A 13,628-nucleotide genomic window follows, 5' to 3' on the forward strand; every position below is an offset into this window, starting at 1 on the left:
AGGACTCACATTTCCTGAAAGCTATGTACACACTACTACTACTACTAGTAGTAGTAGTACCACCACTCTTTATTCAAAACCAATTAGATGGCTCAACAGCCGTTTTCAGTCTGTCCTTGTGAAAAAAAATAAGCAGGGGAAATGAAACATATTGAACATATTGCATGATATAGAGCAGCAGTGCAGTTCAATGAGATATACATAATAAGATTTCCTTTGTTCTTACATATACAAATGGTACAAAATTAGCCTCATTGGTGTATCGAACACATTTTTAGAGAAAAGACAGAGGGAATAGTTTGCATGTCTGAAATGTTACATTAGAGCGTAGTGTACTATATTTTATAAACAATATCTACAATTGAATTCAAAAAGATGTCTTTAAAAGACTGTAGAACAATAATATAAAAGCATTCACTTAAAAAAAAACAACTTATGATGCAAAATATTGCTAGACATCATCAGCTGGTAGAGCTGGTATGCTTATTTTCGCTCTTGTGAAGTATGCCATCTTCTCCCTTAAAAATAAATATAAGGGGAAACAAAAATGCATTTAAATGTAGAACAATATATAATAGACTCCAACACTAGAAGATAACAGAAAGAAGAAGCAAATGACAATTTGCATCAAAGCACTATATAGCAAATCCTTAAGCTTTTAATATACCATTATTAGAAATACAATTTAACTGAGTTCAAGTAGGGCAGTGCTCAAATGATATTTCTGTAAAAATATTTATTTTGCGATAGGCCACTTAAGTAGTTTAAAAAGTTATGGGAGACACAGTGTGCCCTTCTTCTACCAAGGGCATCCATAGCTTCTCTACCTGGAAAACAACAAAGTGAATAAGAACATAAATACTGATTACACAGCAAGAGTTGGGATTTATTTTGGGAGATTTAAGTATGCTTTGTAGATTGGACGGATGAAGAGGATGAGAGGATGACTACAAGAGTGTTGCATTCCAAGGAAACAGAAGAGATGGAGGCAGGAGGCACTTAGTAACCAGGGAAGTGAATATAGAAGAGGGTGCAATGAGACATACAATCCAGCAGATTCATTACTCACCTCACTGGATTCTGTTAAGCACTTAGGCAACATTTGGAATGTAGTGGTGGTGGTGGTGTTTCTTGTCATCTTAACTGGCATCAGGTTTCTGTTTGTGCTAGCTGGTAATTAAGGCAAGGTTTGGCTAGAGCAGGGGGAGGCAACCTCGGCTCTTTTATGACTCATGGACTTCAACTCCCAGAATTCCTGAGTCAGCATAGCATAGCTGACTCAGGAATTCTGGGAGTTGAAGTCCATGAGTCATAAAAGAGCCGAGGTTGCCTACCCCTGGGCTAGAGTGTCTATCTTTATGCATAAGAACAGAGTAGACCCAGTGCAGCAATGCCACTAAGCCCCTTCCAGCAAGAAGCAGTGCAGAGTGGAAACCTGACATATGGCTGGAGAGAGCTGAGGCAACTGGAACAGATACAGCTTGAGTCATTAACTTGAGCCCTGACAGTGCTCAGGTATTTTGCTGTCTGGGATGTGGCCCAGGCTCCTGTTCACTGAAGTGGTCTTGCTGGTGTTTTTTTTTCCTGGGAAACTGGGAGTGTTGGCAGGCATGATCAACCACCCACTTGGGAATGGGTTTGTTGGAAATGGGAAGAGAGCAATGCAGATGTAGAAATGGATGGTAAGGTGAGCATCTCTGACTACTACACGCCTGGAAGGAGTTACTAGGATCTATGGTGGGGAATGACAGTGCTTAGATGGGTTCATTGGCCAAGAATGGTGGGGTTGAGGGGAAGTGGAATTGGGGAAAGGAGAGGCAGGTAGTAGCATTAAGATTGTAATAGGCAGAAGAATTTTGGGTAGCCTAGATCAGGGCTTTTCAACCAGTGGTACGGGTACCACCTGTGGTACATTGGCACCTGGCAGGTGGTACGTGGCCATCCTAGAAAAGTGGTAGTGGGGGAGGGGAATGAGCTGAACCGGTGGCAGCACTGCACAAGCCTAAGTGAGACAGCTGGAGCTGCAGGGCTGCCAGGGCTCAGCGGAAGTGCCTGGATCAATGCCAGGCTCCAGCTGGAGCTTGGCACTGATCCCAGCATATCTGCTGAGCCCAAAAGAAGCACCGATCAGCTGGAATGTTGCAGCATCCCCAGGGTCTTGTGATTTACATTCAGATGTTTGGCAACTGATTCATATTTATGACTGTCACAGTGTCCCAGGGTCATGTGAAGTGACCAAAACCTGCTGCAACCACCCAGAAGAGTGGGGGGGGAGAATAAAAACCAAACCCCACATCACACCACCCCCGCTGCCAATCCTCAACAGAAATGCTCACAACAATGAAAACCTTGGACAGGAGGAAGAGCGCTGCTGGGTGGGCAGGCTGGTGTATTGCTCAGCTGTGGTTTGGGTGGCACTTTTTTCAGTGCCATTGTAACTTTTCATGGGGACAACCAGACCAAATTCTGAGTGGGGAAATGACCAGACAGTGGACTATTTCCCAGATGCAGCTTATCAATGGGACTAGTGACATCATAGAAGGAGTTATACAAGGTCAGTATTTTTTGAGACAAAAAACAAAACAACCCAACTCTTCTCTGTTGTAGCCGAAGCAGAAATGGCCATGGACACACACAGCCCCATGGTCAGATGGAAAGGAACAGTCTTGTGGTAGGCCAACTGCAGGTCACTGATCCTCTAAAGACATCTATCTGACATAAGAAGTTCATTTCAGCCTTTTTCTGTTTTCTAATGGAAAATATTACTTTCCTGCCAACTTCAGCCTCTTCAGCAGCAGGCTGTCTCCAAGATGGAAGATCCATTATTAGAATATTTAGAACTGCTGAACAGTTTTACAAAGCTCATAGAGATATAAATTCTCTTCACCTGAAAGACTGCACCTGTAGTGGCACTTTCTGGCTTTGCTCTCGTAGTCGGCACACGTCTTTTGAAGCTTTCCTCATCAGTTTTTCTACATTTAATCCCTGTTTCTTTTTGTCCTTTGACTGTTCAGCCTAATGGAAAAAACATTACAAGCCACATTTAATAACTCATAATATGATAGAGGACTTAAGTGAGCACCTTGCAAACCATCTTCAGCACAAATAAAAGGAAAGGCATCTTGCCACTGCAATTCAAATGACTTTGGTCTGATTTAATTAAGATGTTGAATGAATGAAAAGGTCTACCTAATTCTTGACAGTTTCTTTAATGGCACTGTAATCTGTGGGCTAATGTTTGTACACCAGAAAGTGATGTCCCAAATAGAAGCTCTGTTAACATGCCAACCCTTCTTAATAGCACTGGTAGAAAGATTAACAGCATCTAAAAAAGACAGCAGGTCACAAAAAACCTTGCATGCCAAAGGGGCTTTGTATACCCTATAACAGGGATGGTGAACCTTTCAGAGACTGAGTGCCCAAAACCCACTTATGTATCGATGGGTGTCGGGTAGGCGTGGCCCATTGTGTGGGTGTGGCCCATTGTGTGGGCGTGGCTGCAGTGATAATGGCAGACTGGGTGGGACTAAAAAGTTCAATCAATCAATTCCAACTTTGTGAGATCTTTTTTTTCCGTGAGAAGTTGAAATTGATTGATTGATTGAACCTTTTTTTTTGGCACATGGTGGCAGAAGCCTAAAGTGAAAAGGTTTTATAAAACCCAGCTGAAGGCCTATGACTGGGGCAACAGCGCGTGTGCCCACAGAGAGGGCTCCGCAAGCCACCTGTGGCACGTGTACCATAGGTTCGCCACACGGCCCTATAAGCTATCTAATTACCCTTTAGATGAGCTAAGAAAAAAAGTACAACTGGAATTTTATAATCAGTTTTTAGCCAAGGGTTTAAGTTTTTTCCTGACAATTTGAAGTATATAATACACAGTCTAAATTATATTTCATTTATTTGCTTCCTCTGATATTGAGTGGTTTCGTTAAACTCCCCTTTTTGTGTTAATAGAGTACTCCACTGCTTTAATACTTTCCTTAACTTTTTATATATAATATATTAAAGTCTTTAAAGTGTTTACTGACTTTGGAATTGTAATAGGTACAGTACTTCTATGCTAGGCCTGCTCCTGTAAACATATCACAACTGAAGAGGGCACCATATGAATGCTTTTGAACTATTCAGAGCAGTACATGACCAGGAAAACATTTAAAACAGATCTTGTTGTGCTATCATGGGCATTTCCAATCTGGTCTGGTCGTTTACAAAGAGAGACTCCTCATAACATAAATGGGCGGTGGACATCCCCCCCCCATTTTATGGAACTTGCTTCTGTCATAGGATCTTGAGGCTCTATTTTCCTTTTTTTTTACAACACATGAAAACAACCTTATTTCACTGGGTCTTTGACCTAAGATGATTGTGGAGATCATCAGTGCAGTATAGGAATAATTTCATATTGATGAAGTCTTGTCAGTGAATTATTATTTCTTTATTTGTTTCTTTCCAAACAAGCCAGTCTGGCATGGAACAGGGTAAATTTTTTGCTAAAGAAACAAAAATCCAGTCTAGGTTTCAAGACATGAGGATATTGGGGGTGGGTGGGGGAAGAGACACTTTTTAAACTATTGAATATAGAATATAGAATTGTACAGGTAGTTCTCAAGTTACATCTATTTGTTTAGTGACCATTCAAAGTTACAAAGGCTCTGAAAAATGTGACTTACAACCAATTCTCATACTGTATTCGGTTTTTTACTATGTATTGCCCTGTTCACCGCCCTGAGTCCCTCGGGAGAAGGGCGGTATACAAATTAAATTATTATTATTATTATTATACTGATGTTGCAGAATCCCCAGTCACATGATCAAAATTTGGGTGCTTGGCAACTGCCATGTATTTACGATAGTTGCACTATTCCAGGATTATATGCTCACCATTTGTGACCTTTTCAGCTGGCTTCCAACAAGCCTAGTAAATGATGGAAAATGGGTTCACTTAACAACTGCAGTGATTCTCTTAAGCACTATGGCAAAAAAGGTCATCAAATCAGGCGCAATTCATTTAACAACTGCCTTGTATAGCAATGGAAATTCTGAACCCAATTATAGTTGTAAGTTGAGGACTACCTGTGTTCTGTATCGCCTATATGTCAAACAGACTTTAATTATATCAGCAAAAATTTATATATTCCTTTTCCTGCCAGAAAGGCAAATCTCTTATTAAGCAAGCTTTTGCCAGCAGAGGACAATGTACAATATTTCCTTGGCAGGCTTGCTTCTGTAAATATATTACAACTGAAGATGGCACTACATGAATGCTTTTTAACTATTCAGAGCTGTATACGACCATGAAAATGTTAAAACAGCTGTTGCCCTGTGAGTGTGTACACTGGTCCAATCTGGTCCAGTCGTTTTAAAAACAGAGATCCTCTTCTCATAAAGTAAATGAGGTGTGGACAAGGCAACAGGCCACCATGGGGCTGATGATACCCCACTGTCTAGGGAACTACATTTGATGGGCCCTTGGCAGTGGATCATTTCTGCTATGGTGTCCACTATGTGGAATCTTCATCCCTGAGGTGAGATTGGCCTTATTCTTCTGAGCTTCTGAAAGTCCCTCAAATTACGCCAGCAGACCTGGGGACTTCAAGGAGTTGGATGAACTAGTGAGGTAGCTGCATTTCTATTAACATCCCTGTCTCTATTATTTATTAGTTTTAGCTCCATTTTTTTAACTTTTAACATTTTAAATATTCAATAATGACAATTGTTTTATATATTTATTGTTTTAGCTTCATTGTACACCATTGTATATTATTTTGTGATATGAGAAGCTACGTAAATTGGATAAATAAATATAATGAAATTGCTTAAGAATCTAAAATGTCCTGTGAATTTTGTAGATATTTAGTCATTTATAGAAGTAGAAAGTTGTTTAATAAAAAACCCAGCTTTAATTATCTGGTTTTCCTAAATTTGAGGCAACATGATTTTTCTATATTTAGCATGGAGGCAACAGTCTTATAACCAGCTCTGCCATATTCTTAAATATTTTTAAAAACTAAGAAGCAGTTTCTTAAAGGCGAAATGGAAATAAATGCCCCCCATCCCAAAAGTAGCTATCCTCTTGGTTAAATATAGAAACCTCCTAAGCCCCTGTAACATCTAAAACTAATCTTCCTAAGGCAATTCTGTGATTATTGATACCCAAATGTTATTAAATTAGATTACATTACCATCATGAATATTGGGCTCAATAATTTGAGCTATACTGATAAGTTCTGAAGTAGTAAAAAAACAGGAAAGTTCTCAGCAAAAAAAAACACTACAGGCTGCATGGAATGGGAAAAAATGCTTTAGCACATTACCAGTATTCATTTTTCTGAATATTTTGTTTAAACGCCTAGGACAACAAGCCACTGAGTTCTGAGCATTTAAAACCACTGAAACTCCATGTAAATCAGTAGCTGGTAGTAGGAAAAAATGATACCAATAATATAAAGATTGTAGACATTCTGAGTATTTGAATTTTATTTGAACACATGGTCAAAACTGTACATGCAGACACATCATACACCATACATTTGCTTTGTGTTCATACCTCTTTTTCAGCTTGCCTCAAAAGCTTTTGGAATCTTTCATCCTCCAAAATACATGGAGGGAGGTCCGTCTGCTCTGATGCTTTCATCTCTTCTAACTTCTGCCTAAGAGCACGAAGTGTCTGTAGTTCATCATTCAGGCGACTCTGTCGGGTCCGGGATGCCTGAAGATCTAACTCTAAGTCAAGTGAAGTACGGACTAGGCGCTGTCGCATTGCTCTCTGCAAGTTGGACTGGCAAGTAGGCTATAGTTGTCAGGAATTCCAGAAAATAAGAAATATAATGTAATACATGCACTGTATGAGAATAGCCCAACACCCTTATCAAACATAACAAATTTGCTGTGAGCATTAAGGTACTATTTTTGTACAAATGAAGTTGCAGCTGACTAAATTCCAAGGGGTGTCTATTCTGCAGTTGTTTTTATGGAACTGGAATATTTTTGAATCCCTATAAGATAAGAACCTGTCATACAATTTTCCTTAGGCAACATAAATGAGATAACACAGTAAAAATATACTCTGCAACATCTTTAAACTTTATTTCAATATCAAAATACAACAATTTTGGTACAACTATGATGAGTGGGTATTCCTCAGGGGGAAAAAATAGGAGCTTGTAATATTTCTAACTGAGATTTTTTTAAAAGGCCAACTTTAAGATTGTGAACATTTTAAAAAAGCTATCTTGCAAATGCATGGAAGTAAAATACATTACTATAGCAAATGGCAGGGCAAGAGTTGAGAGATTCTGAGTTCTATCTGCCCTCAAAGTAAGGCCTCTAGTACTATGCTCATTTATAGGCAAGAAAAAAATATGTTATATAATGTTACAGAGAAGATTCAGGACCAACAGGAGGAAAATACTTTATAGAAGTCTTGGTTATACTGGAATTCATTGCTAGCAGTTGTGGGAGATTGTCAAGTTTTTTTAAAAGGGATTATTCAGGATCATGCAGGATCATGCAATCAATGACCATGAATAGGCATAGCTTTTTATTACCTCCTGAATCCTTAAGCAGCATGCCTTAACTGCATTTGGTTGGACACTATCAAGAAAGCAAGTTACAGCCCTGCAGTCCAAGCTTGTAAGCTTTCCATGGGCCATTCCATAACAGAATGCTGGAGTAAATGAAACAATGGCCAAAGGACTTTTCTTATTAATTCTGTGTCTGCTACCCAGTCTCCTAGAATAGTTTTTGCCTTGGGAAATATGAGTGGGAACACTGCAATTTAGCAGTGCAACTCTAGCAGCTATGCAATTTATTAAAGATTGAGGGAAAGTTCTGGTGTATGCATATATAGTGTTAAGTAAGAAGGAAAATTTTGGTTTTTCAGGATTACTTTTCTCCCTTAATGTTGGCTGTATAATACTGTACATGGCTGCTTAGAAATTCATATATTGTCATGTACTGTAAAGAATTCTGTTATGAAGTTATGAAAATGGCAGTGTCCTGTTTGGCTGCAGCTGCACTGGTTCTTTTCGCCATGTAGATGTATGCATTTCAACTGTGATGTTCTCTGTGTCATATGTGTGTGTGTGTGTGTGTGTGTGTGTGTATGTGTGTAGGTATATGCATAAAGGTATTTTTTTTGAGAGCTGAATGCAACAAAATTTCATTTTAATGTATGTTGATTTAGTGTACATTTAAAGTGACAAAATTTCTATTCTATTCTGTTCTATTCTATTAACACTTGCATTTTTTAAAAAGAAAGTCAACCAATGGGTAAATTTATGCTAGATCCATCATTACAGAGTTAAAGACAAGGAACATATTTATTTTTTTGTTAAAAACCCCACCTTTCTTTCCCTAATAGTGGTGAAAGTGATTAGCTTATTTTGCCTTTTAACTAATCAGGAAAGGTTTCATGTAATTGAAATTAAGCATAAATTTATATCAATAAAACATTGTTTGAGGACATATCAGTTTCCTCGGGATGTATTTGCAACCAAATTGTCTGGATGTTAGCTTTACAATCTGAAAAAAAGAAATCTTGTTTGAGATGGATCTATTAATCTTAGTAGCAGCTCTCCGGTCTGCTATGTCACTAGAACAGGAAATGACAGGCCTCTTCTCTGACACTATCTGAGACAATCTCTCCCTTTTTTAATTAAATGTGTAAGAGGACATAACATCCACAGTTCCAGGAACAAAACACAATTCTAAGAATAGCTACAGAGTATAAATTTGTTGGTTGATGAAAAAAAGTGTCTGATTAACAATGTGAAAGTTAAAATTCTAGTCATGTACTTTTCTCTCCACCCCAATTTCTTTAATATATGTAGTTATCTTTATGATTCTTTTTAATTATAAATTGTCCAGTCTTGCGGTGAAGTCAGGTGGTCTCAGAACTGTACTATAAAGTCAAATTAAACTAAAAAGAATTTGCCGCTGACTGCTGTGCTAAATTTATAATTTGATGAAAAGATTTACAGTCAATTGCAGAGTCTTTGCTTTGTATGCTTAGATTTAATCCTTAATCTCTCCAAGTAAGGCTGGGAGAGATTCCAGTCTATATCTCTGGAGAGAAAGTGTAAACAATAGTGAACTTGGACAAAGATCCGAACTAGCATGTAGCAGCTTTCAGTGTCCAAGTCCCAAAATTTTCTTGACAAATCAAGTGGCATTGTCAAATTTATGAAAGAGATTGCCAGAAAAATGTCCACATACAGGAACAACTGGAAAGTATGTTGTGGCAAACTAACCACAAGTTATGATCATATCCTATATTGCAACCTCATTCCTACCCTTTAGATGCCCACAGTTTTACTATGAAAGTTCTGAGAAAAGCAGAAATGCAGTGTCAAGAAAGATTTTTGCTACTTCTTGTTTTCAAAGAAATAAATCTTTGTTTTTTGTTTATCAGAATGCAATCTAGGAATAAGAGAATAGGCAAGATAATGATCTACATCTTCAATAAGAGATTGTATGTGCATGCACACCAATCTGTGTAACATGCATAGCAGTTAGGTTTATAAATAAACCTTTATTATATATTTGAACATATTTTAGAAAAATAAAGAAATGAATAATAAATGGTCAAACAACACCTACCCTTTTGACTCTCAAGCTCCGCCGTTCTGTGGAATTTCTCACAAAGAGAGTTCTTTTGGCCAATGTTGAGCTATCACTATCGCTTCTATTCAACTGTCAAAATAGAACAGACAGTAATTGAAACAGAGTGGATAGAGCTAAAATAAAAAAGCTACTGGTATTAAAACTAGCAAAAATAACTACTGCATATTCTATTGGATTTGACTACAATTTTGCATAAGAGATAATTAATGCAATATTGATAAAATGTCACAGTCCAAACACCAATAACTTAATATACAGAAAAACATTCACTTCTTGATTTTTAATGAGGCAGTTGCTGTTAACAGTACTGTTTTTTGTGTTATTAATGGCAGCAATGTGGCATCCTACTTGGAAGGGTATGATCTAGGATTGACATGGCCCAAGGGGATGATATATGCAGTGAGTATTGTCATTACTAATTTTATTTTTCAACTGGACTGATTGGTGTGAACACATACCAGATAAATCCCAAATTGCTTCCAGTATGGAATAAAATTTGTGAGTGATCCAAGAGGAAAAAGAATCCTTTTGTGTAACAAGGATTCCCATTATTAAATAAATGAAAGCACAAATAAAAGAAGGCAGGAGGCTGATACAGAAAATCTGTACCAACGGGCATGATGGGCTTCCTGACTTAGAATGGAAGGAAATGATGAATTAGACCATACAAAGTGATTGTCCTTGATTGTCTTTTTCTTTTTACATTTGTTTTTTTTATTTTTACAGATCTTGATTGAGATTGATTGATCATCCTGGTACTGAAGGGAGTTTGGATGATTAATTTCACTATGAAGCCCTGTCATGAAATGATCAATTCCTCCCATTCTGTTTTGTAACAGCCTGGTAGGAGAGTCAAGTCTTGATCATGTACTTTAAGTAGTTGTGTGTATCAGGAGAAAAATTTGCTGTTACAGTGTCAGAGAACTCCTCAAGGGGTACCATTACTGCAGTTAAAGATAAACTGAAAGGACAATGGAAGACAAATACACAAGTCTCTTTCAGCTTTTGAAAATTCTCAAAAGAGCACTGTGCAAGCCCAGATACCAATAGGATTGATTCACAGAGACTACAATGAAGAACCATCTTTTGCATTGGAGGGCAAATAAATGTTGAAAATACTAAAAAGCAGATTATTTGATGGCTCATATGTGCACAGTTTTTGATATTTTGTCCCTGTCATGTAAACATATTGTTTCAGATTTCACATGCACACAGCAATTTTATTTGAAGTATTTCATTTTTGTCATGAAATTAAAAAGCAGATAGAGTCTGATTTGTTGAACCTTCTTCCTTCTTTTGGAAAGTATTCTTAAAATAAGTGCTATTTTCATGTTGCAAATCATAATTAAAAAATTACATGCTGCTAGAAATGTCATAAAACATAAAAATGAATATAAATATTTGCACTGAAATGGGTATTAACAGAGAAAAAAGTGAAAAAATAGTTTTGGCATCTGCAAGCCAATTCTACACATGAGTATTGAGAAAGAATGACTGGGTTCATATATTCCACTAAATGTAGCATATAGTGCAAACACAGTCAATTGTGATTGTCTTCAGTAAATCATGGTTAAACAATTCATGCCTTAGCATCCTGTTCAAACCATGTGTTTGTATGTCAGTAAGTGGAAGAGGGGAAGCGTGAAGGATTGTTAATTGCAACAACTTTATTCTAGCTTAATACAAAGAGATAAATGCTAACATCCAAATAGCTGAGAAGTTATGCATTATTTTATAGGTGAAAGCCATAATTTTCATAGCCTCACAGCTGACAGATGGACACTAAGTTCTCTAGAGGTGGCCCACTGCCAGCAATGAGCCACTGCCAAAGAAATTAAATGAGTCTTTAGTTAGTAAGAGTTCATTGAGAACACTCTTTATCTTACCCTACAGATGTACTGGTTCCGCTCGCCTGGAGAGAACGTCTGCGAACGTACTATCATGCTGTTTCTGACAAAGGGATGCTGTTGAGTCTTGAGGCTGGCTTTGTCCTTGGGTCGTATAGCTACACACTCAATCCTATCTTCTGTATTTGTTTCTCTATCAACCTATGGATATATTATACATCATTTCTAATGTTGAAAACCAAAACCTGCTTACCAAGCTTGTCGATTTATGCCTTTATGACACAGATAAGCTAAATTCAAACCAAAATCCAAGGCTCAAAATATATTAATTTCTTAAGAAATAAAAAGTAAACAGGCATTTAGTTCTCCACAAAAATAGAATGAGATTCTTTTATCTGGGACACATCGTATATTTTACTAGATAAAGCGCCACATACTAAAAAAACCTCTTTTCAGGATTCTTAAAATGAGTTCATTCTAAACAAACAAATCCCTTGTCCATTTAAAACTAAAACTAGGTTTTCTTTTAAATGGTGATTACTATTGTACTTTTAGGAATGTCAGTGTCTTATTCAGAAGTGATGAAATTATACTGGTAAAATAGTTATTAGCAAACAAACATAAAAACATGGAAAACAACGAGACTGTCTTGTTCAACATCATAGTATGGCATCTGTAGACTCCCTGCTGTTGACTAAAATTTCCAACATTTCTTGTCATTGGCATGATGGATGGGACCTTGGAGTTTTCATGTAGACTAGAGTAACAGGCAATGACTATGCAGGGTTCCATGAAGAATCGTTACTAGCTATACATGGACTGAAGGTAGGGATTTGTATCAATACTTGAACTCTATTTTTGACTACAGCCTTTCCCAAAGAAAAAACTCAACTAAACTAATTTTCAGTTGTTGAATTAGAATTCTAAACTTTTCAAGTGTTTTCCATTATACAGGTGGTCCTTGACATGCAACCTCAATTGGACCAGAACGTATGCTCCTAAGCTATTCGGTTGTTAAGTGAGTCACACCCAATTTTACATTTTTTTTGCCATGGTCATTAAGCAAATCACCATGATTTTTAAGCAAACCATGCTGTCAAAAAGCAAATATAGTTTCCCCCATTGACTTTGCTTATTGGAAACCCCTGGGAAGGTCGCAAATGGTGATGACCCCATAATACCATAATTGTCATAAATATATGCTAGATGCCAAGCATATATTTATGACAATTGAATTTTGATCATGTGACTATGGATACATCATGATAGTAATAAGTTTGAGGAGTGTGAAGTGGAGATCCAGTTTCCTAGTTTTCCCATTCCAAATCCAATGTCTTAACAATTATACAATATTGGAATTGTGGCTTCTAGTATTTCTAACCAGGCACCATCTTAGAAATTATTTCTTTATTTAAGAGAAGGGAACATCTCTTCCTATAATGGTATTTGCCAGCGATAGTTACTGTATAAATGTTTTTTAAAAATCTTCATATATATTGTTTAATTGGTGGGCACATTTTTTAAATTGATAGCAAAATTTTAAGTTTTTTACATATAGTCCTCAGCTTACAATCATTTGTTTAGTGACTGTTCAAAGTTATAAAAGCACTGAAAAAGTGACTTACAACTGGTCCTCATACCTACAACTATCATAGCATTCTCATGGTTATGTAACTGACATTTGGACACTTGGCAACCGACATTTATTTATGACAGAATCCTGGAGTCATGTGATCCTTATTTGCGATTTTCCTAGCCAATTTCTGACATGCAAAGTCAACGGGGAAAGCCTGATTCTCTTAACAATTGCATGATTTACTTAACTGCAGTGATTCACTTAACAGCTGTGGGGAAAAAGGTCATAAAATTAAGCATGACTCCCTTAACCACTGTCTTACTTAGCAACAGAAATTCTGGTCCCGTTTGTGGTCACAAGTCAAAGACTACCTGTAATATGTTTCTTGGATTAAATATCAGTATTTAGGCTTTTAGCATACTGAATGCCTGAATAATGTACACTTAAAGAGAAACAAATTGATTCATATTTTTGGTGAAATAAGTGGACTGAAAAGTACTAATCCTTCAATTTCCATAATTTTCTAAATGTCAGATTGTAGATCTAAATTCCAGATTTTTTAAAAAACCCAAATCATA

General features: G+C 37.1%; 1 protein-coding gene across 1 annotated transcript in view; it reads right to left on the bottom strand.

Moving 5' to 3' along the window:
* Window positions 1-234: 234 nt before the first annotated feature.
* WWC2 (WW and C2 domain containing 2) overlaps window positions 235-13,628 on the bottom strand; it is a 176,177-nt gene continuing 162,783 nt past the window's right edge. The window contains exons 19-23 of the mRNA XM_081332605.1: window positions 11,514-11,675; window positions 9,604-9,696; window positions 6,551-6,793; window positions 2,888-3,015; window positions 235-518 (exon numbers count right to left, since the gene is read on the bottom strand). Coding sequence (XP_081188731.1) covers window positions 452-518; window positions 2,888-3,015; window positions 6,551-6,793; window positions 9,604-9,696; window positions 11,514-11,675 — 693 coding nt within the window. The 3' untranslated portion in view covers window positions 235-451. The remainder of the gene's footprint in view (window positions 519-2,887; window positions 3,016-6,550; window positions 6,794-9,603; window positions 9,697-11,513; window positions 11,676-13,628) is intronic.

Source organism: Vipera berus (assembly GCF_964194415.1).
Source record: "Vipera berus genome assembly, chromosome: 7".
Lineage (NCBI taxonomy): Eukaryota > Metazoa > Chordata > Lepidosauria > Squamata > Viperidae > Vipera > Vipera berus.